At 44.9% G+C, this 20,575-nt stretch overlaps 1 protein-coding gene and 1 long non-coding RNA gene across 4 annotated transcripts in view; one reads left to right on the plus strand and one right to left on the minus strand.

Annotated features, from left to right (window-relative positions):
* The first annotated feature begins 1,164 nt into the window (after nucleotides 1-1,164).
* LOC137439649 (uncharacterized) lies at nucleotides 1,165-6,175 on the plus strand. Its single transcript, XR_010986966.2, has 2 exons — nucleotides 1,165-2,082; nucleotides 5,769-6,175. It is a non-coding gene; the product is annotated as an uncharacterized LOC137439649 (long non-coding RNA).
* A 2,648-nt stretch (nucleotides 6,176-8,823) lies between these two features.
* UFSP2 (UFM1 specific peptidase 2) overlaps nucleotides 8,824-20,575 on the minus strand; it is a 74,179-nt gene continuing 62,427 nt past the window's right edge. For 2 of the 3 annotated variants that reach the window (XM_068135607.2, XM_068135606.2), the window contains 5 exons: nucleotides 18,141-18,305; nucleotides 14,229-14,353; nucleotides 13,964-14,040; nucleotides 12,994-13,118; nucleotides 8,824-9,138 (listed from right to left, as the gene is read on the minus strand). In XM_068135607.2, the coding sequence (XP_067991708.2) occupies nucleotides 9,052-9,138; nucleotides 12,994-13,118; nucleotides 13,964-14,040; nucleotides 14,229-14,353; nucleotides 18,141-18,305 (579 nt within the window). In that variant the 3' untranslated portion in view covers nucleotides 8,824-9,051. The remainder of the gene's footprint in view (nucleotides 9,139-12,993; nucleotides 13,119-13,963; nucleotides 14,041-14,228; nucleotides 14,354-18,140; nucleotides 18,306-20,575) is intronic. The other variant, XR_013621338.1, reaches the window with a different exon arrangement.

Genomic DNA, 20,575 nt, shown 5'->3' on the forward strand with positions numbered 1-20,575 from the left:
ATAGAGGATTTTCAAGAGAGTCGGAGAGATCATTGATGAAGACCAGAAAAAGTACAGGGCCCAGAACACTGCCTTGGGGAACTCCAGCCTGAACAGGAAGAGGAGATGAGAGAAACCCATTCAGGGCCACACGTTGACTACGACTGGAGAGGAAGTCCGCCAGCCATGCGTGGAGATTTCCATGGATACCAACAGAGGAGAGTTTGCTGAGCAGAGCTGGGTGCCAGACCGTATCGAAGGCACGTGATATGTCAAGGGAGACAGCTCTAATTTCCTGTTTGGCATTGAGGACCTCCATCCATTGCTGAGACAGCAGTAGCAGCATGTCCAGAGTAGAAATGTCCAGAGTAGATTGAGGTGGGAGTACGGGAAGGGGGTGGATTGAGGTAGGAGTATGGGAAGGGGGTTGGATTTAGGTGGGAGTACGGGAAGGGGGTTGGATTGAGGTAGGAGTATGGGAAGGGGGTTGGATTGAGGTGGGAGTACGGGAAGGGGATTGGATTGAGGTAGGAGTATGGGAAGGGGGTTGGATTGAGGTAGAAGTATGGGAAGTGGGTTGGATTGAGGTAGGAGAACGGGAAGGGGATAGGATTGAGGAAGGCGTATGGGAAGGGGGTAGGATTGAGGTAGGAGTATGGGAAGGGGGTTGGATTGAGGTAGGAGTATGGGAAGGGGGTTGGATTGAGGTGGGAGTACGGGAAGGGGATTGGATTGAGGTAGGAGTATGGGAAGGGGGTTGGATTGAGGTAGAAGTATGGGAAGGGGGTTGGATTGAGGTAGGAGTATGGGAAGGAGGTTGGATTGAGGTAGGAGTATGGGAAGGGGGTTGGATTGAGGTAGGAGTATGGGAAGTGGGTACGATTGAGGTTGGAGTCCGGGAAGGTGGTAGAATTGAGGAAGGAGTATGGGAATGGGGGGGGGGGGGGGAGGAATTGAGGAAGGAGTACGGGAAGGGGGGGGGGGGGGATTGAGGAAGGAGTATGGGAAGGGGGGTGGGGATTGAGGAAAGGAGTATGGGAAGGGGAGGGATTGTGGAAGGAATACGGAAAGGGGTGGATTGAGGAAGGAAGGGGGGTTTAAGGAAGGAGTACAGGAAAATGGGGATTGAAGAAGGAAGGAAGGGAGGGGGGGGGGGTGGGTGGGTGGATGGATAGATGGGTCTGAGGATGTGGGTGTAGGACAGGCATAGTGGACCAAGTGTCCTGCTTGAAATTTCTGATCACAGTACCAAGGGGAAGGTTCATTGAGCGTGATACCAAGCCGACCATGACAGATAAATCTTAATGTCAATCCCATTTAAATACCTAGGAATCCAATTTATCCCATAAGGTTCTTCCAACATTCTTGGAAGGTGATCTGAGATTTCTCTTCCCCAGAACGTAATGAAAATCTGGTGTTGGGAGTTCCAGAATTATTGGCTCAGGAGTGAACTGCTGGAGGAATAAAAAGGGCAGCGTTTTTTAACATAAAATTTTTGATGGCTTTAGTTACGAATAAGTTATTTTGTCTGTATTTAGCCATTTAACGCCACTGCCCATGTAAAGTGGATTGTACTGGTTAATCCAGTGGTGTCGCCAGTGCTCCAAATAAAGAATGATCGGCCTTGACGAGGTGTGCTCGAATAGTTCTCGGAACGGGGTTTTCTTCAATGCCCAATATCAGTGGCTTTTCACACTTTCTAACCACGTGTCTGTTATGTGCCATGAGTTTCATTAATGTGACCGTGTGTTCTTTCAGAGTATAATCCAGAAGTTTGCTACGTCATACAGTTCTGGTTCTCTAAAATTGAGCATCGCGGTGTCGACAAGGTTTTATGCAAAGGTGCCAGCTCCAAAGCAGTCCACGAATGTGTGAGGAAGGTGTTCCTTGCGCTCTACGGGAGCCGAATGGATGGCAGGCTAAGTGCGGATGTGAGTCTTTTGTAGATGACCCGAGGTGGCGACGGCTGACGTATGTGACCGACCCGCAAAATCGTTGCGCCAGGTTGAGGTGTGCATCCGAGATGATGGCCGTGTCCCAGGTCGAGGCGTTGATCACAGAGGAAGGCCGTGTTTACGTCCAAAGAACTTCAGATTCCTCGAGGTGCATTTTCACTTTGGTTCACGAACCATGAGGGCATGCCTCAAAACCAAATTGGACCAAGGTGTCTCACACCCAAACCTCTGTGCGTAAGATCATGGCCTCGATATTTTGGGATGCCGAGGCAATCCTGCAGATTAACTGTGTTGAGCAAATAACCCGTCCTTTGGGATGGGTTAATTCCTCCACTTCCATGATTCCGAGACGCAATTTGTAGATGGTCGCATACGAGGGCAGTTATATGGTCCTTGGGGCTCCCGCAAGCGAAAGAGTACTTGTGACGCATATGCATCAAGGAGATGCGGACTAAATTCGAAATTCCTCACCAAACGAAAATAACAGGGAAGGAATGTTTGGGATATTTATTGACCAAAGCTGAACTCCTCGAAAATGCGCCTGTGGATCAGGTCCGTGTCACGTTTACAAAGACCACCATTCGTGACTGTGGCTTAAATCCTCAGTATGGGAAGGTGTATGGAATTCTACCCACTTCCCATACTCCTACCATTGGTTTACACCGTTTTCATTCACACACACACACAACACTGGACCAGCACAACACTTGTCACCCATTGGAGTGTCCCCTCTAAAAATGAATAAAATCATCCAAACATGGGACTCTGCACACCAGCTGCAAAATCATCCCAATAAAAGTCGCCAGATGTCATCCACTCACTTGATTTAGGAAGAGAATCCCAGCATTCCTCAGGGTAATGTGCGCACGGTGTAAACATGGAGTCCGCTGACGAGTCGAGTAACGCGCCGTACTGTTAGTGCATTGAAAAATGCTACCCTGTGTGGTTAACGTGTTACATGCGTTGTACATTCCGAGTCGGTTGCACATGTCTTGGTATTAATGTAAATTCTGACCCAGCAAAACACAGCATTATTATTCCCGATAAACGACGTGAAAGTGTGCTCATCACTTCAATGGTACTGAAAGTTCACGTTTTGGGAGATGCAAGTGAAACCACCAGTGAAAAAAAAAAAAAAAGAAGATCTGCAATTGTTGGTCCGATGGACATGAAATTTTCACCATAGGAGCACCTACTCCTGTAGAATTTTAAAATGATAATTATGACGTCATAGGTCACGTGGTACAGGCACCATATTGGAAAAACTGAAAAAACTTTGCACCTCCATATCTCCGAAACAGTTAATGGAAAAAATTGAAACGAGGCTAATCATCAAATATTCCCCATAGGGAATAAGATATGTTAATAATGATGTCTTTGGTGCCTTCATTATGACGTCATAAATCGACAATTGCAACGCTTGATCTGATCAATATTTAAAAAAAATTCTCTGCAACTGTTGGTCCGATGGACCTGAAACTGCCACCATCGGAGCGCCGCCTCTTGTATATTTTTTACGGCGTAGCCCGTAGGGCAAAGCCGTCGAGAACAATGTTTGTCTGTCCGTATCTATGTGTGTATGTATGTCACTCAAACGTACACCATCGGAGTTGATGATCTGGTCACATGACCGGGGTGATGTGATTACGTCAGTGATGTCATTATGTTCACTTCCATGGTGACAGACAGCTTCGAGTAGACTTCAAAAAAAATTAATACATTATTTGCTAACTGGTATCTCCACTCAGATCATACTATCCTGTTCAACTATAGTATCAGACAAGCCCGGCAACACCGCTGTTAGACTTTCGGTCTTGTTTTAATGATAATTATGATGTAATCGGTCACGTGGTTCAGCAGTAATGTTGGACTGAACATAACTTTCTTATCCAGAATGGCTGGACAGATCGAGGGGAACCTTCACAAACATGTTCCCCAAGCCTTGGGGATACCTTGGTGTTCACAAATAAATCATCGGTCACATTGTCTAGACTAGAAGCTATGTTGGATCAAAGGGGGGAAAAATAATTATTTCTCTGAAACAGCTGAACCTATCGAAGTGAAACTTTCAAAATATCATGTAACACCATTACTGCATATAGGTGGGAAATGATGATGTCATAGGTCACATGATTTGGTAGCCACCTTGGATAGAAAAAAAACAAAAAACCTTATCCAATCAACACAAAACTTCACACACCCTATCCCCTATCCAATTGGAGCCAGTGTAAATTTATGATGCCATAGGGCACATGGTTGAGCAGCCATATTGGATCTAAGCAAAAATCTTTGAAAATTTTCTTCTCTGAAACTGCTTAACCAATCAATGCGAAACTTTAGCTAATTGATCAACTACCCATGGGAAATGTAGTTTGATAAAAGTGACGTCATCAGCCACTGCTCTGGCAACCATATTGGATCAAAGAAAAAAAAACAACCTTAAAAAACGGAAGAGTTGGCTTGCACCAAGTCCTTCTCAAGACTGCGCAGGGTAAGTATTCTATGAATACCATCTAGTTTTTATAGCATCTCACACTCAAGGAGGGGGCTGTGTTATAAATGTTATAAATCACATGTGCAGACATAAAGACAACACTGGATTTGACTTCCTTCAGACAAATGCAACAGGTTATCTTGGGGGTATTGACATCTTCCTGGGTCACTTTGACAGTGACACAAACTTGTGACATCTCTTTTCTCCACAGCTTCGCCCTATCTTGGAGAGGGGCGGGGCTTAGACTACACGTTTGCCCAAAGTTTGCTCTTGCTCCACCCAATATCTGAGAAGAGTGGAGCTTGCATCAAGCAAACCCTGTTTTATAAATATATACAGTACGAGCAGAAGTACCCGGCGTTGCTGGGCGGCGGAAAGGGGGAGGGTGGGGTTGGAAGGGGAGGGGGGAGGGAGGAGGGGGAAAGGTGGGAGGGGGGAGGGAGGAGGGGGAAAGGTGGAGGGGGGAGGGAGGAGGAGGGAAAGGTGGGAGGGGGAGGGAGGAGGGGGAAAGGTGGGAGGGGGGAGGGAGGAGGGGGAAAGGTGGAGGGAAGAGGGGGAAAGGTGGAGGGAGGAGGGGGAAAGGTGGGAGGAGGGGAATGGAGGGGGCGGGGGGAAGGGGGAGGGGAGGGGGAATGGAGGGGGCGGGGGGAAGGGGTGGGGAGGGGGAGGGTGGGGTTGGAAGGGAGGGGGAGGGTGGGTTGGAAGGGGAGGAGAGAGGAGAGGTTGGAAGGGGGAAGGGGTGGGAGGAGGGGGGAATGGAGGGGGTGGGGGGAATGGGAGGGGAGGGGGGAATGGAGGGGGCGGGGGGAAGGGGAGGGGGAGGCACGAGAAGAAGGGGGTTCATATATATGCTGGTGGGTGAATGTGGCTCACGTTTGAGTTAAGTGTGATGCCGATCAGGAAGAAGAAGAAGCCATATTACCAAATTTATACACTTCTGGAATTGTTTGATTTATTTGTGTTCAAATGTCTGGGGATTGTTTTGTATTTATTTATGCGAATGTGTACTTGTATATAAGTGTCATTATTTAAATAGGCTTAGGCACTATTGAGCAATTATTTTTTTAACTCCGAAAAAACGATCCTTTTTTTTTCATGATTTTTTTTAACCTAAGACATTCCCAGGCACTCACTGATGAACCTCTGAAAGTTTGACGAAGATCCGTTCAGCCATCTCTGAGAAAAATGGCGACACACACACACACAGACAGACATCTCTCTTTTATAGTAGATATGTCGTGTTGCTAAATCCACTTGAATTACCCATCAGTGTTTTTATATACATATGTACATTATATGGGGTTCCACAAGCCTTAAAACATGCCTTCCTACCTCTTCAGAACCTTTGGGGGTTAACAACGGAGCTGAGAAGTTTGAGGATCAAGAAGCTAGTCATGGGGACATTGAAATGGAACAGTCAGAAAGTCCCAAAATACAGTGTGAAAGGGATTCCACGTTCCATCAGTTGTGCTATGCACATCTGAATGGTTTTGGGGATACCGCCGAGGAGATGCCACAGCATTGTTCAAATGTCTAAAGGCACGTCTGAGTGCCTGCAAAACCCCAGTTCATCCCGCACATGCTCATACCTGAGGGTGTGGAATGGCGCAGAGTTTGTATCTCAGACCGAAAGCATTTCAATTTACTTTCCCGCTGCAGTTCTGCAGGGTTTTTGACCTTCCTAATTTTGTATATTTTCTTTTTGATATGGGTGCGGATTTGTACGAATAAACCATATTTTTGTTCACGATCTGAATCCGTGTTTCTTTCTTATGGATGATCCATGGTAATTTCAGTTTGTATTGAAACGTGACCAATAATGTACTCCAAGCATCCCTCCTTTCCCTCAACATCACCAAATACCGAGAAAAATTAAGGGGAATTCTGTCAAAGAATCTAAAATCAACACTCTCTGTTCACCTTCACTCTTTCATTCCTCTTTTCTCCTGCCTCTGGAACAAACTCCCTCACGCTCTTCAATCCCACTCAACCCTCCAGGTCTTTAAAACAGCTGTTCACCACCATCTCTTATCTTCCCCCATCCAAAACCTTGATCTTTTCTACCCCCGTTAATTCACCCCAGATCCACTTTTTTGAAATTACCGACTTCTTTCCTTGAAGTCCTAGCAGTATCCATGCGTTTTTTTTTTTTTAACCTCTCCCACCCCTCCCTTCTGCCCACTCCCTCCCACAGATCTCCCGTTGTTCCTGTTCACTACTGTTGTAATTGTGTGCTTCCCTCTCTCTCCCCATCTTGTCTTCCGCTCTCTTTATTATATAGTTTATGTGTCTGTTTATGTTTTTTTGTGATTAATGTTAGGTCTTACACGACCCTCGATCTTGTATACAAAAAAAAAAATGTACTGCACCTCAGCAGTGCTACCACACCACTACTCTTTTAATGGCCACAATTATTCTCATCGGATCGGCAAGGGAAAAGTTTGTGATCCAAGTCTCACAAGCCAGTTGGCCCGGCCTGACGTTCAGTTAAGTAGGTTAGGGCAGGAATTCGTACTACAGATAGGGTGTCGGCGATAGCTCGACTACTCTTCGGGGCCTTCCTGGGCTCTTTAACTCCCACTAATGTGGGCAGATGGGACACCACGTTTAACGTCCACCTGAGGGATGACACATTGGCGAATCACCCTGCCTGTGAAACACCAGGATGACAGTTTATAGCTGGGCCGAGATTCAAACCCAGGCTACACGGTTCAAATATGCTTAATTCCAGGACCTAGGCTATCCCGCCAGAAACTGAAGAATATGCTATGGTGTAACCACCATCTTTAAAATCAATGGTATTGTTGAAGGACAGCTTTATGTAATAGAGCCCTTTGCATTGCCTCAAGCCAAATGAGGGAAAGCTGCTCGTCAGCATGCTTGAGAATTACAGCGAGAGGCTATACAATTTGGAAACAAAACTGGTGGGTAGTTCACCATATATACAGAATGTAAATATGTAACTGTAATGAAATAATTAGATATTCATGTGGTTCCTATTAATGCTGCTCCATAACCTCATCAAGATTAAAGCTGCGTGAGCATGGTCAGAGTTGTCTGACTTGGAGCTAATATGAAGCCATAAATCAATATACATTTTAAATTTGTATGGTCCGGATAATGTGGCACTTTCAAAATGACAATCCACCCCAAAATGCTTGGTGCACACGAGCAGAAACCCTCTGGAATCTGAAGAGTTTGGGGTGAAATAAAATGTATTGTGTTCGGGATAAGGATCGTTACTTGGAATGGCTCACCAAACTTCTGAAAGAAGCCGAAAACACTTGAAAAGGACCTGGAAGGGGCAGTGACTCCGCACAACGAAAGACCTGGGGGACTTTCTCTGCTCGCCGAACAGGCAGCTGCTCATCCTGCAAACTCCCGACCATGTGAGTCGGTGGAAGTGGAGTGGAGGGACGCGTGTTATGCAACACCCTCAACGGATTGCTACCAGTGACTGGACTGTGTGCCTGTATTAGGTTCTTCTTGACACTGAATGGGAAGGACATACTGTATCTGAGGCTTGTGCATGTATCGGGTAAATTAAAAATAATATTAGTATTATTCATGTTGGGAGGTACGGGGGACACCTGTCAGGGCTGTTATAAATATATAGTCCGTTTTGTTCTGGGGCCACAAGTCAAGAGAAATTATGCTACATTTTTGCATCTATTGTGAAAAGTTGTGTGTGTGCATGCGTTACGTCCACAACAGATGCTGGTGAAATGGTACGAACCCACCGACACCTCTCAAAGACTGTTTGAATTACACATTTCGTGCTAGCAACGGCAGGTTAAGAGTGCCTGGCAAGCAGAGCCGATTCGGTGTAAACACACAGCATATGCGCAAGAGGCCTCATTTCACATTCCTACGTCATTTCAAAAGTCACGTATTTTTGAGAGAAACAATGTGAACCACCTTTGAGTGGTCTAGTCTAGGTTTGATTACCAACCCGACTAAACTCGGATTGATAGTCGCAGGCAGGACGTTATGCGCCATCCCTGTGAGACGGGACGTCCCGCATACTAGCATTAGTTTGCGAATGTTAAAGATCCCACAGCGTCTGACAAATCAGGCAAGGTATTGCCGGACCTTGGCTGACTCTAACACTTCCTGTCCTTACCTGCAAGGGCTGAAGGGTGGCTATTCGAAAATTGTGCACACACACGCTGCTTGAATTCCTATCGGCCTCCGCTCCCGACATACACCAACGAACAAAATTGCAATAAAGAAAAGAAAAGCAATAAACGAACAAGAAATAAAACGGGATCGAATCCCTCATCTCATTGGCACACTTCATGGCCATTTCACGCCGACGATGACTTGCTCAAAACCACTGCGAGCGAATCAAAAACGGTGATTGCACTGGAAGCTGTTTGACCGAATGACAAACCATACTGAGTACAAGCTTTATTACTTGTCCTGATGCAACAAATTGAAGGTTTAACAATACTGTACATATTGGTTCAAAAAGAGTAAATTAACATGTGCTTAATATGTAAAATATATTTACAATACCTCCCAGTGCTCCATCGTTTGTATCAGCAAAGCATCTTGTAAAAGGAAAAACTGCATTCACCAATTCCCATTCACTTGCTTGCACGTTCAAAGTTGTAGCGATGTTCAAAATTCACGAGGCCGGAGCGGGAGGCATAGGTTATAGAAAGAGTTTGGGTCCCAGAAATCCGCTCGTTTCCAACCACACCAGCCCTGCATGCCAAGACAACAAAAGACTTGAGCGATTTATTCATTCAGTCCAGATACTGGTACACAATGGCCTACTCTTAAAAAAGCAACAAGAGATTGTAACACAGGTCGTAGGGCTTCATACTCACCACAAAGTGACAGACATTTTGCAGTCATATCATTCCATCTGGTACTGAACTAAACTCAAAGCAGGCACATGACCTTCGAGCTATCTTGTCGGTCAAACCTCCAGTTAAAAATGACCAGGAAGAAGCATGGAGTGAGATGATGGGTGACCTCGTTGGTTAGAGATGAGAGGAAAGGCAGGGGTGATTGAAAAGTGTGTTCCATGGGCAGAAGTAAAATAGTGCGAACAGGCAGAGAATGGAAGCTCAGAGGAATTATGGGAGTTGAAAGCCAACCATCTACCCCCCAACCATGTGGAAAAGAATTACACCTCCTGCACATCCCAGGTCGGATCATTTTGGATGGCTCTTCACCGTCCTTACAAAGCTAATCCTGCAGAGCTAATCGCTTGCAAATGACACTGCAAGTTTAATTATTTTATATTTCCATTACCAACAGATAAACATGTTACATCAGATGTTCATCACACACCTTTACTGCCTCGACATGACGTTAAGCAGAAATCAAAACAGCCAGTTTGACACTTGGAATGCTTGCTCAACTATGCTCTGATATAAACATAATAATTAAATATATAAAAAACAAATTGTATATCTATACTACGAAGAGAGCCGTTTTTCTGTGTGTGTGTGTGTGTGTGTGTGTCAACATTTTCCGCAGATGGCCAAATGGATTTTTTTTTTTTTTTTGATGATACAATATCTTTGATATTGTTCTGTTTATGGGGGTAGGTAAGAGAATACCGTAGAAAAGGTAGGATTGAATATAAATAGTATGGATCGCATGATGTGCAGGAGCATTTCGATGTAATAAGTAGGGAAAAATGTAGCTTAAGGTTGTGTTAAATGTGCATCATACGAGGGGTGATGCTGTGTCAATTAGTAGTAGGGGCTAAGGATAATTTCCCCTGTTTGTAATACCCTCTGTGGCCATCCCTAACGTTTATAGCATCAGCCGGCCAAGTATGACATCGCCCGGCCAAGTTATTCACGCTCCACTGGACACATAAGGCAAAGGCCCGCCTAGGAGAGGCAGAGCTACAATGGTCGGGTGGGCAAGGGTGGGGCGGGGGGGAGGAGCAGTAGGGCACACCCCCCGAGTGATGCGGCCAAGGACGTGGGCGTCACGCAAACGTGAAGAAGAAGCTTCGACATTCCACCATTGGCGGTGTGACTGTGAGGAGGCTCGTTGTCTCGGGTGTGCTGGTGTGCTGCAGGACGTGTTCGTGCTTCCTTTCCCAAAGAGGAAGATGTTTTTACAAAGAGGACAGGACAAAAAATATATATATATATATATATAAAACCACCTTTAGAGGCCATTTTTCCCCGCAAGCGGGGGTTGGCCTTTTTCGGGAACTGTGGTTGTTGTTTTTTCGGTCCCCTTTTTGAAGCAATGTTTTACGGCCGGATGCCCTTCCTGACGCCAACCCTTTTTGCCGCCTTTAACGACAAGCAGGGAATTACCAGTGAACTGGTACTCAATTTGCCGACCTCGGAAGGAAGACAGGCTGAGTCAACCCCCCTGGCGTTAATTCAGCGATTGACCGGGATTCGAACCCAGGATCCTAAGCCGGCACCCTAGCCGCTAGCCCAACACCAGGGATTATATATATATATATATATATATATATATATATATATATATATATATATATATATATATATATATATATATATAACACACACACACACACACACACACACACACACACACACACACACACACACACACACACACACACACACACACACACACACACACACACACACACACACACACGTGAAAAAGTAAGTACACCCCATGTAAAGTTTTGACTTTTTCAACATATTTCAACATACAGCTATTTGATCTTCATTTCAACAATATTGATAGATAAAGGTGATATAACAAATATCATGAAACATTTACATTTTGTAGTCCATTGTATAATTTAAATAAACATAAATGCAAATTTGGCATGTGGAAAAAGTAAGTACACCCTTGGCTCTAATAGGTGGTATTGCCCCCTTTGGCAGAAACAACCTCAAGGAGGCGTTTCTTATAACTGTCTACCAGTCTCTGACATCGACTGGGAGAAATTTTTGCCCACTCCTCCATGCAGAATTCTTTCAGCTGTGCGATGTTTGAGGGGTTTCTTGCATGCACAGCTCGTTTCAAATCCCCCCACAACATATCGATGGGATTTAGATCCGGGCTTTGACTTGGCCATTTCAGAACCCTCCATTTCTTTCTTTTCAGCCATTCCTTGGTGGATTTACTGGTATGTTTAGGGTCATTGTCATGTTGCGAGGTCCACCTTCGGTTGAGCTTCAACTTTCCGACAGATGGCCTCACATTATCCTCAAGCACCCTCTGGTACAATGAAGAATTCATAGTGGATTCTATGATGGTGCGCTGCCCAGGCCCTGATGCAGCAAAGCTGCCCCAAACCATAATATTTCCACCACCATGCTTTACAGTTGGTATCAGGTTCTTGTGGTCAAATGCTGTCTTTGGTTTTCACCAAACATGTTTTCTGGAACTGTGGCCAAATAGCTCTACCTTTGACTCATCTGTCCAGAGCACATTGTTCCAGAAGTGCTGGTCTTTGCCTAGGTGTTCACTGTTCATTGGCAAACTTTAGTCTTGCCCTGGTGTTCTTTCTGGACAGCAAAGGTTTCCTCCTGGCACACCTCCCATGTAGATCAAATTTGTGCAGCCTCTTTCTAATGGTAGACTCGTGCACTTTGACATCAACAGTGGCAAGAGCTACCTGTAGGTCCCGTGATGACATTCTGGGGTTCTTGGAGACTTCTTTCAGCATCTTGCAGTCTGCTCTTGGGCTGAACTTGCTGGGGCGGCCTGGCCTGAACAAGTTGGCAGTTGTTTGGAATCTTCTCCACTTGTGGATGATCTTCTGGACAGTCGAATGATTGATTTCAAATTGTTTGGAGATCTTTTTAAATCCCTTCCCAGACTCGTAGGCATCTATAACCTTCTTTCTGAAGGCCTCAGAGAGATCTTTTGATCGAGGCATGGTGACGCCGCACACTTCAACAACAAAGAGCAAATCAAACTAAATGGCTGAGGTTTAAATAAGACAGGTTCCGTCAAGATCCTCTCTAACGATGTTCTAATCATTTGCATCTGAGCTGGTGCACCTGATTCTAATTTTAGGTATTTGAAGTCGTGATAAATGAAGGGGTGTACTTACTTTTTCCACATGCGAAATTTGCATTTATGTTTATTTAAATTATACAATGGACTACAAAATGTAAATATTTCATGATATTTGTTATATTATACCACCTTTATCTATCAATATTGTTCAAATGAAGATCAAATAGCTGTATGTTGAAATACGTTGAAAAAGTCAAAACTTTACATGGGGTGTACTTACTTTTTCACGTGACTGTATATATTATATATATATATATATAGTTGCGTATATATTCTTCTAATATATAAAGCTCTTTCCAAGCACTGATTTTCCTTTTCTAGATATATCGGGAGAGTCTTGGCTTTCCTGGATCTCCGAAATGGCGTTCGAGATGAATAATTAAAGCACACATTGAACAATCATATTCAAAAGCAATTTGTTGGTCGATCCAAATTTGTGTGTCGCAACGTTGGAAGACGAAAATGCTTCAACAATAAAGGCAATTGATATACTTTTTGGGACAGGCAACTTAAATGTTCTTGAGTCGATATGATTTTTATTTCATAAAACCTAAGAGGAGTTTGTGCTTCGACCTTGTCAAGAACAGGGTTGAGGTCGTCGGGCCCAGTATAGTGAGGATCCAACACCAGGAACCGGGTCTCTCCACTCGTCTTGCTCCACATAACCCCCAATATCGTATGGGCTAAAACACCACCACCTGCAATGCAAACATGAAAAATGTTTTGAGCTTTGCAATTTAAATAAAGTTGAATATGGAATGTTGTGAAAATAACACAATTACAGCAATCCTTAAAATTTTTATTAAAGTTTAGGAACAACCCATTTGTACAATTAATTGTGTGTGTGTGTGTGTGTGTGTGTGTGTGTGTGTGTGTGTGTGTGTGTGTGTGTGTGTGTGTGTGTGTGTGTGTGCACACGCGCCGATCAATTCTTCAGCAAACCACACCAGCAAACACAGTCCCAAACTATTAGACTAGTCGGAAACTGAGAAATGTGAATGTTAGGTGCATTTTTGGGTAAAAGTTGGGAACCTCACTTTTTAACATAATTTGGGTATGCTGAATCCGATTAACCTGGTTCCCAAGCCGAATTTTGAGTTTTTGACCTTCTAATTAGCATAAACAAAATGGCCGCCAAATTGCCATTTTTGGACAATTTCTTTGAACAAGCATTTAGATATGTATATACATGCAGCTCTTTTACTTTTACTTTACAACTTTTACCCCAAAATGCACCTAGAAGCTTATACATGGCCTTTTTCCATAAATCCGTCTAGTCTATATACCAAATGACCATGCTCGTGACCACCGCAGTGAGCACAATGGACAAACACATCAGGGCAGACACATCGAGCCCAATTTATTCCTTATTCAGTGACATCACGGTTAATAAAGCTTGCATAGGAATGACGTAACGTTGACTTGTTGCAATTGCAAAACGAAAGGAATTTGCTCTTTGGTTCATGTTAAGATACAAAGCAATCCTCATGCAACCACTCAGGATCTCACATCGTTAAAAACATCATAACCGATTGTGACTTACCCATCATTACAGGTGTCCCCTCACAGGAAAAGTGTGCGACGAGCTCACGGGCATACGATTCCAGCTCGGAGCCTTTGCTTGAAGCACACAAACAGGTACGACATTATGAACTCGCCGCACCATTGCAATGACACAAAGGCCACAAAAATATATTAACGAGTGAGCAAACGAACGGGAAAATCAATTGCCATTCAGCAAGCAGCCGAATATGACAGAAATGGGATTAATCGGCGCAGAAAGATGTTCGAGCAATGTGACCTCTGACCTTACACACAAAATTCGAGATGAAATTCCAAAAAGCTGTCCAAGCACCGCCTGCACTTCAATGGACCCGATCCAGTGTGTGGATCCCACAAAGTTTTTTGGTTTGTCTCCGACGTCAACCAGAGCCTGTTGGTGGGATACAAGACAGCCCACAGTTGTGGATACAGAAGTCCAATGAACGACGTCGGTTCCCCCGTAGCAACATTTGTTTCGAGAAACTTGAACAAATTAATGCAGGACAAACTTTGTTTGGAATTTTTCTCTTTCCCGAAAGAGCAATAGTTTCTGCTTTGAACGGTTAATTACAATTCAAATTCCGAGAGGACGTTTAACGCGGCGTATCCCTCCACTAGTACAATGAAAAATTAGTTGATACAAAATGTGGATATGAACAAAGAGCACAAGAGACAGAGTGTCTAAATTATAGATCGCCTCAAAGAACTCTCCTCATGGCGCCAGGAAGCCCAGCAACCACTTGGAAAAGGTGGCACGGACTGGAAACAACAAACAAAGAGGAGAACATCCGTGCCAGGTTTCGCAGGCCGAAGACCGTTTCTTTGTGGCTGAAGGAAAGAAAATCCTTTTCGATTTCCATCGATAAAGTTATTCATGGATATTATCAGGATACTCGAATGGCTCATTCGTCCCAGTAAGCTGTTACTGGTACCATTTTGCCGACATCGGAAGGATAACAAGCCGAGTCAACCCACCTGGTGTTAATTCAACGGCATGACGGGCTCAAACTCATCACCCTAAGATCTTCATCCAGCCACCTGAACCGTTAAGCCAACACCTGGCTTACATGCGCAGAGAGGAGTTAGATAATTATTTTACTCTGTCTACTTCTCTGGTAGTCAAACAAAATTGAAAATCATTCCAAACATGAAAGTTACTGTTTTTAAGGATCTCATAAACACAAAGGTCACAAACAACAGGCACGAATAATGAATGTGATGTGTTTATGAAGGTGGTGTAAAAGAAACTGCATCAACAGCGGTAAACTTCCAGGATTTTGTTTTTCTACGGCATTCAAACTCTTTCCTTTGTTTAAATTGAATTATATACTTGAACACGAGAACACAAATCACCTTATTGGTATTTTCAAAACCCTTCCGTTTAGCAGTACTTGGACAAAATATTACCGCATTTTACGTCATCACGACCAATCAAATTTGGCGCTTGTAGACCCCGCCTATATTATTGTTGCATTATATTTTTCCTCTAGTTATATTATTATCATATTTATCTCAAGACCGCACGGGGTAAGGTGTTCTATGAACTCTCTAGTTTACGGATGAGAGACGTGATTGGGTTTTGAGATATACATTGTTACGTGGAAAGTGGGGAGGAGGGCGTGGGGGAGGGATGGGTAGGGAGGGTCCACAGCTCGATTGCTGTAAGAATAGTATGGTCCGTGTGATTCGCTTTGCGTATATTTAGTTTTATGAAAATGGAAAATGTCAGAGAAAGTAGTGTTGTAAAATGTGACACTGAGGGGGCAGTGCATGTAATTTAAAGACAGTATAGTCAGAGTAAGATTGTATGTGTAGAAACCTCTTGTTGGCAGGCGTGTAAAGACTTTAGGCAACAAGGCACAATGGAAACCTTCACGTTTCAAAAGTACCAATCGCGATCTGTTTGGCCTGCACACGACAAGCCATGGCAGCAAGATGCGCTGTACGGCCCGGAAAAGGGGAAGACTGTTTTGATTGGGGCCGCCCTGTGGTCACTTTCCGCAAGCAGCGGGCAACCAATCACGGGACTTGCTGCAGGGAAAGGAGCTCCGAAAGTCCAGGAGGGCTGGGTCTGCACATGAGCTTGGACAGAGTAAGGCGAGACCTTTGGAGACAAAAGATCATTCTCTTCCTCTCTCTTGCTCTTCGTCTTGCTGCCTCTCTGTCTCGCTGACTCCCTTTGTCCTCCACTGTGATTACTCATCAGCATAGGAAGGACTGCTCTCTGGAGAGGTAGATGCCACCTTACAATCCCTCACTTACCCTGCATACGTAATTCCTGTTCCCAAACTGCACAATCACCCTGCACACCACTCATCGCACCATCGGGAAGTCCTCGCCTGCTTACCCCCATTGCTTCGTAAAAGTGTGGTCTGTGGTGCCTGGCGGGGTTAGGATTGTTATTTATTCATCCTTGTGGATAAGGTTGCGTGTCCTCACATCCTTCTTTGTTTGATTCGCAGGGATTGTTTCAGCCCCTTGCAGGATATAGGATCCCGGCACAGACGGCCCGTTTTAACGGAGGCTATCTGACGCGACAATAGTGCTACGGTTTTGAGGTTTGCACAGTGAGTTCAATAAAGGTTAAAGTCTGTCCCCCATAGATAGTCACACAAGCAACATGTAGCCTCATTTGTAGTATAGTTATTTCTTAGTATGTGTGAGAATAGGCCCTTTCCAGTGTTAATTCTGTGTTGTGTAAAGCCAGGAAAATAGGCCCTACTGCCACCGATCATCCTACGTCCGTAACCTCAATACAGTTTGTTAACGTTGGTTAATTTTGGGCGAGTTAACACGAGGGAGGCGGAGGAGGATCGGGGCGGAGTCGAGGCGGAGCAGCAGGAGCGATGACGGTAAGCATGAGCCGCCAATCAGGGCAAAGAGGTGGTGGCGTCAGAGGGTGTGGTGAGAAGAGTCTGGTGAGTTCCAGAAGGTTCGCGGGGCGTACCTATAAAAGCCGATGCACAAAGCCCTCGGAAGGACTTGCTGGGGGAGAGAAAGAGATTAAACAGGACTCACAGAGGAGAGGGAGAGCTAATAGGACTAGCGCTGGAGAACCCAAAGGACTGAAGTGGAGGACTTTCTGCGTGAGAGAAAGGAACAAAGGGTTTGCCGGGAGGGAGGAAGACATTAAAGAGAACTTACAGCCAGAACGCGCGGTGCTTGATGAGCTTGATGAGCCTTGCCGCACTTGCATGAGAATGGCTGAGTAACCGCCCTTTGCCGTAAAAGTCCGCCCTTTGCCGTAAAAGTCCGCCCCTTGCCGTTCCGCCCGATATATCTCCTTCGTTCAAGAGACGCGCTATGAGCGCCGGTCTTCGCCTATCACCATCTTCCCAGGACGCACGTGGACCACGGAGAGCCGGACGGGGCCGATCCTGGACGACCACATCGGCGCGTTGGTGAACATCGACATCTGCAATCCCCTGTGTGAGTGTGTGAGACGGGCCCGTTGTCCCAGGGATAAGTAAGACTGTATAAGGATTATTCTGTGTCTCTTCGTCCTTGAACTGTAAATACGTGTGGGAACAATTAAACCCATCTGTTCTTTCTTTCTTCTTGATTCGATCGTTTCTGTGATTTCTCTAATTGACTAAGCGTGGCACGAATAGAACCGCTTAAATCGGGGTCCATTAATTGAGACTGCGCGGATCACGTGTACGCAAACCGCTCGGCGTACTCCAACCTCACGTGGTTCGTGCGAGGCTTGCTACCTCGTTTAGGTGGCGGCGCGAGTACTTAGGTACGAGCGAGAATTTGGTCCCGAAACCCTATTTTGCGTTCGCCCGGAAAGGACGTAATAAGTCTCTGTTCCGCCAGGCCAGTAAAGACAAGGGGATTAATCCCCCCTTGATAAGGGGAAGAAGGCCGGCGAGAGAACCGCAACAATATATTGCCAATTATCCCAGCACAATACATTTACAAACAGCTCCTCTTATATAAAAATCCATGACATATAACAAAATGCTCCCAAAAGCACAACGACATGCACATATAACTAGATTTGACTAAGTGTGCCATAAAAGGCAGGAACAAACGAAACAGGAAGTTTACATGAAGGTTGGATTAAAACAATAGCAAGAACCAGAATAACATCCGACATATTCATCAATAAATAGATAAAACACTCTTGCAGCTGCACTATAACCTTTCACTTGATCGAAGCATGGACACCACACCTGTTGGATTTCTTCATGAGAGGGTGCTGTACGAGAGGTGTACGCCTGTAGTTTGAACCAGGATGCGATGGTTTGCAGGGAGCGATACGCACACCCCCAGCCGGAGTCAGACGTGCCACCCTGCCCGTAGTGGTAGTACATGTAATCGCCCTGCACCAGGAACATCTGCAGAACAATAACAGTGCAAAGGCCAACAGCTTCTTTCATATGCAGCACGTGGTTATGGGTAGCAAAGATTGCTGGAGTTGCAGCTGTGCAGCAGATGCTGTGCTCCCTGTAGGTCAGAGCAGGAATTGGGAATTTGGTCGGTGTTAATAGGGTTAAGGTATGTATTTGTGTGTGTATATATATATATATATATATATATATATATATATATATATATATATATATATATATAATGACGCACTGCTAGATGGTTCCTCTGGAGCTTTGCAGGCAATGCGGACATGCATGGCGATGACGTCATGTTGTCCGCTCATTAGGTTGGAGAACCAGATTACAGATACCATTATTAGTAACTCCCAACCGCAACCAGGTCGACTCCATATGATGAGTGGATACCAGAGATAACGTTACCGTGTGGCAGGCGGTGCTTATCTTTCCCAGCAAGGTGCAGCAGTAGCTGTATGGGACACCTTGCTGGCGGTTCTCCACTGATGATATGAAGGTCGCATAGTGACTGATATATATATATATATATATATATATATACATATATATATACATACATACATACATACATACAGTGCATTCGAAAAGTATTCAGACCCCTTCACTTTTTTCACATTTTTTTATGTTGCAGCCTTATGCTGAAATCGTTTAAATTCACTTTTTCCCTCATCAATCTACACTCAATACCCCATAATGACAAAGAGAAAACAGGATTTTAGAAAGTTTTGCAAATTTATTGAAAAGAAAAAACTGAAATATCACATTTACAAAAGTATTCAGACCCTTTGCTATGACACTTGAAATTGAGCTCAGGTGCCTCCCATTTCTCTTGATCATCTTTGAGATGTTTCCGCACCTTGATTGGAGTCCACCTGTGGTAAATTCAATTGATTGCACATGATTTGGAAAGGCACACACCTGTCTATATAAGGTCTCACAGCTGACAATGCATATCAGAGCAAAAACCAAGCCATGAGGTCGAAGGAACTGCCTGCAGAGCTCAGAGACAGGATTGTGTCGAGGCACAGATCAGGGGAAGCCTACAAAAAATTTCTGCTGTATTGAAGGTTCCCAAGAGCACAGTGGCCTCCATAATTCTTAAATGGAAGAAGTTTGGAACAACCGGGACTCTTCCTAGAGCTGGCCGCCCGGCAAAACTGAGCAATCGGGGGAGAAGGGCCTTGGTAAGAGAGGTGACCAAGAACCCGATGGTCACTCTGGCTGAGCTCCAGAGATCCTGTGTGGAGATGGGAGAAACTTCCAAAAGGACAACCATCACTGCAACACTCCATCGATCTGGGCTTTATGGCAGAGTGGCCAGACGGTAGCCTCTCCTCAGTGAAAGACACATGATAGCCCACTGAATCTTGTTTCTCACAATCTGAGAGTCCTTTCGGTGCTTTTTTGCAAACTCCAAGCCGGCTCCCTCATATTAGAGGGGGGTGGACTAATGCTTGGGACAGGGGAGGTTCCACTTCTCTCCTCAAACCCCTCGATCTCCGGCTCGCTTCCATATTCTTCGGGACCCTCCACCCGCTCGGCCATCTCACTCACATCCGCCACCCGCGGTGACAAAGCAGTTCTCCCGCGCACGTATTTTACCTCAGGAAAAAAAAATCAATAAAATTTTTTCGAGAGCACGATGTTGCGTTTCGCATAACAATTGACGATTAAATTTGGACACCCCGGTACTACAATAGATCCTCCCTCCGAAAGAGAGAAGTGATTACTAAATTTAGTATCCAAATGCTGAGCGCAATTTGCACCCAGCGGGTGTTGACTTGCAACCCTCGGATACATATATACATACACTACATGACCAAAAGTATGCAGACAGCCCTTCTAATTAGTGGATTCGGCTGTTTCAGTCACACCCATTGCTGACAAGTATATATAATCAAGCACACAGCCATGCAATCTACATAGACAAACATTGGCAGTGGAATGGGCCATACTGAAGAGCTCAGTGATTTTCAACATGGCACATTGGCACATGCCACCTTTAGAACAAGTCAGTTCGTCCAATTTCTGCCCTGCTAGAGCTGCGCCGGTCAACTGTAAGTGCTGTTATTGTGAAGTGGAAACATCTAGGAGCAACAACAGCTCAGCCGTGAAGTGGTAGGCCACACAAGCTCACAGAACGGAACCGCAGAGTGCTGAAGCACGTAAAAATCGTCTGTCCTCGGTTGCAATACTCACTACTGAGTTCCAAACTGCCTCTGGAAGCAACGTTAGCACAACAACTGTTCATCTGGAGCTTC

The sequence above is a fragment of the Myxine glutinosa genome, chromosome 14 (assembly GCF_964187855.1).
Source record: "Myxine glutinosa chromosome 14, kmMyxGlut1.1, whole genome shotgun sequence".
NCBI classification, from domain to species: Eukaryota; Metazoa; Chordata; class Myxini; order Myxiniformes; family Myxinidae; genus Myxine; species Myxine glutinosa.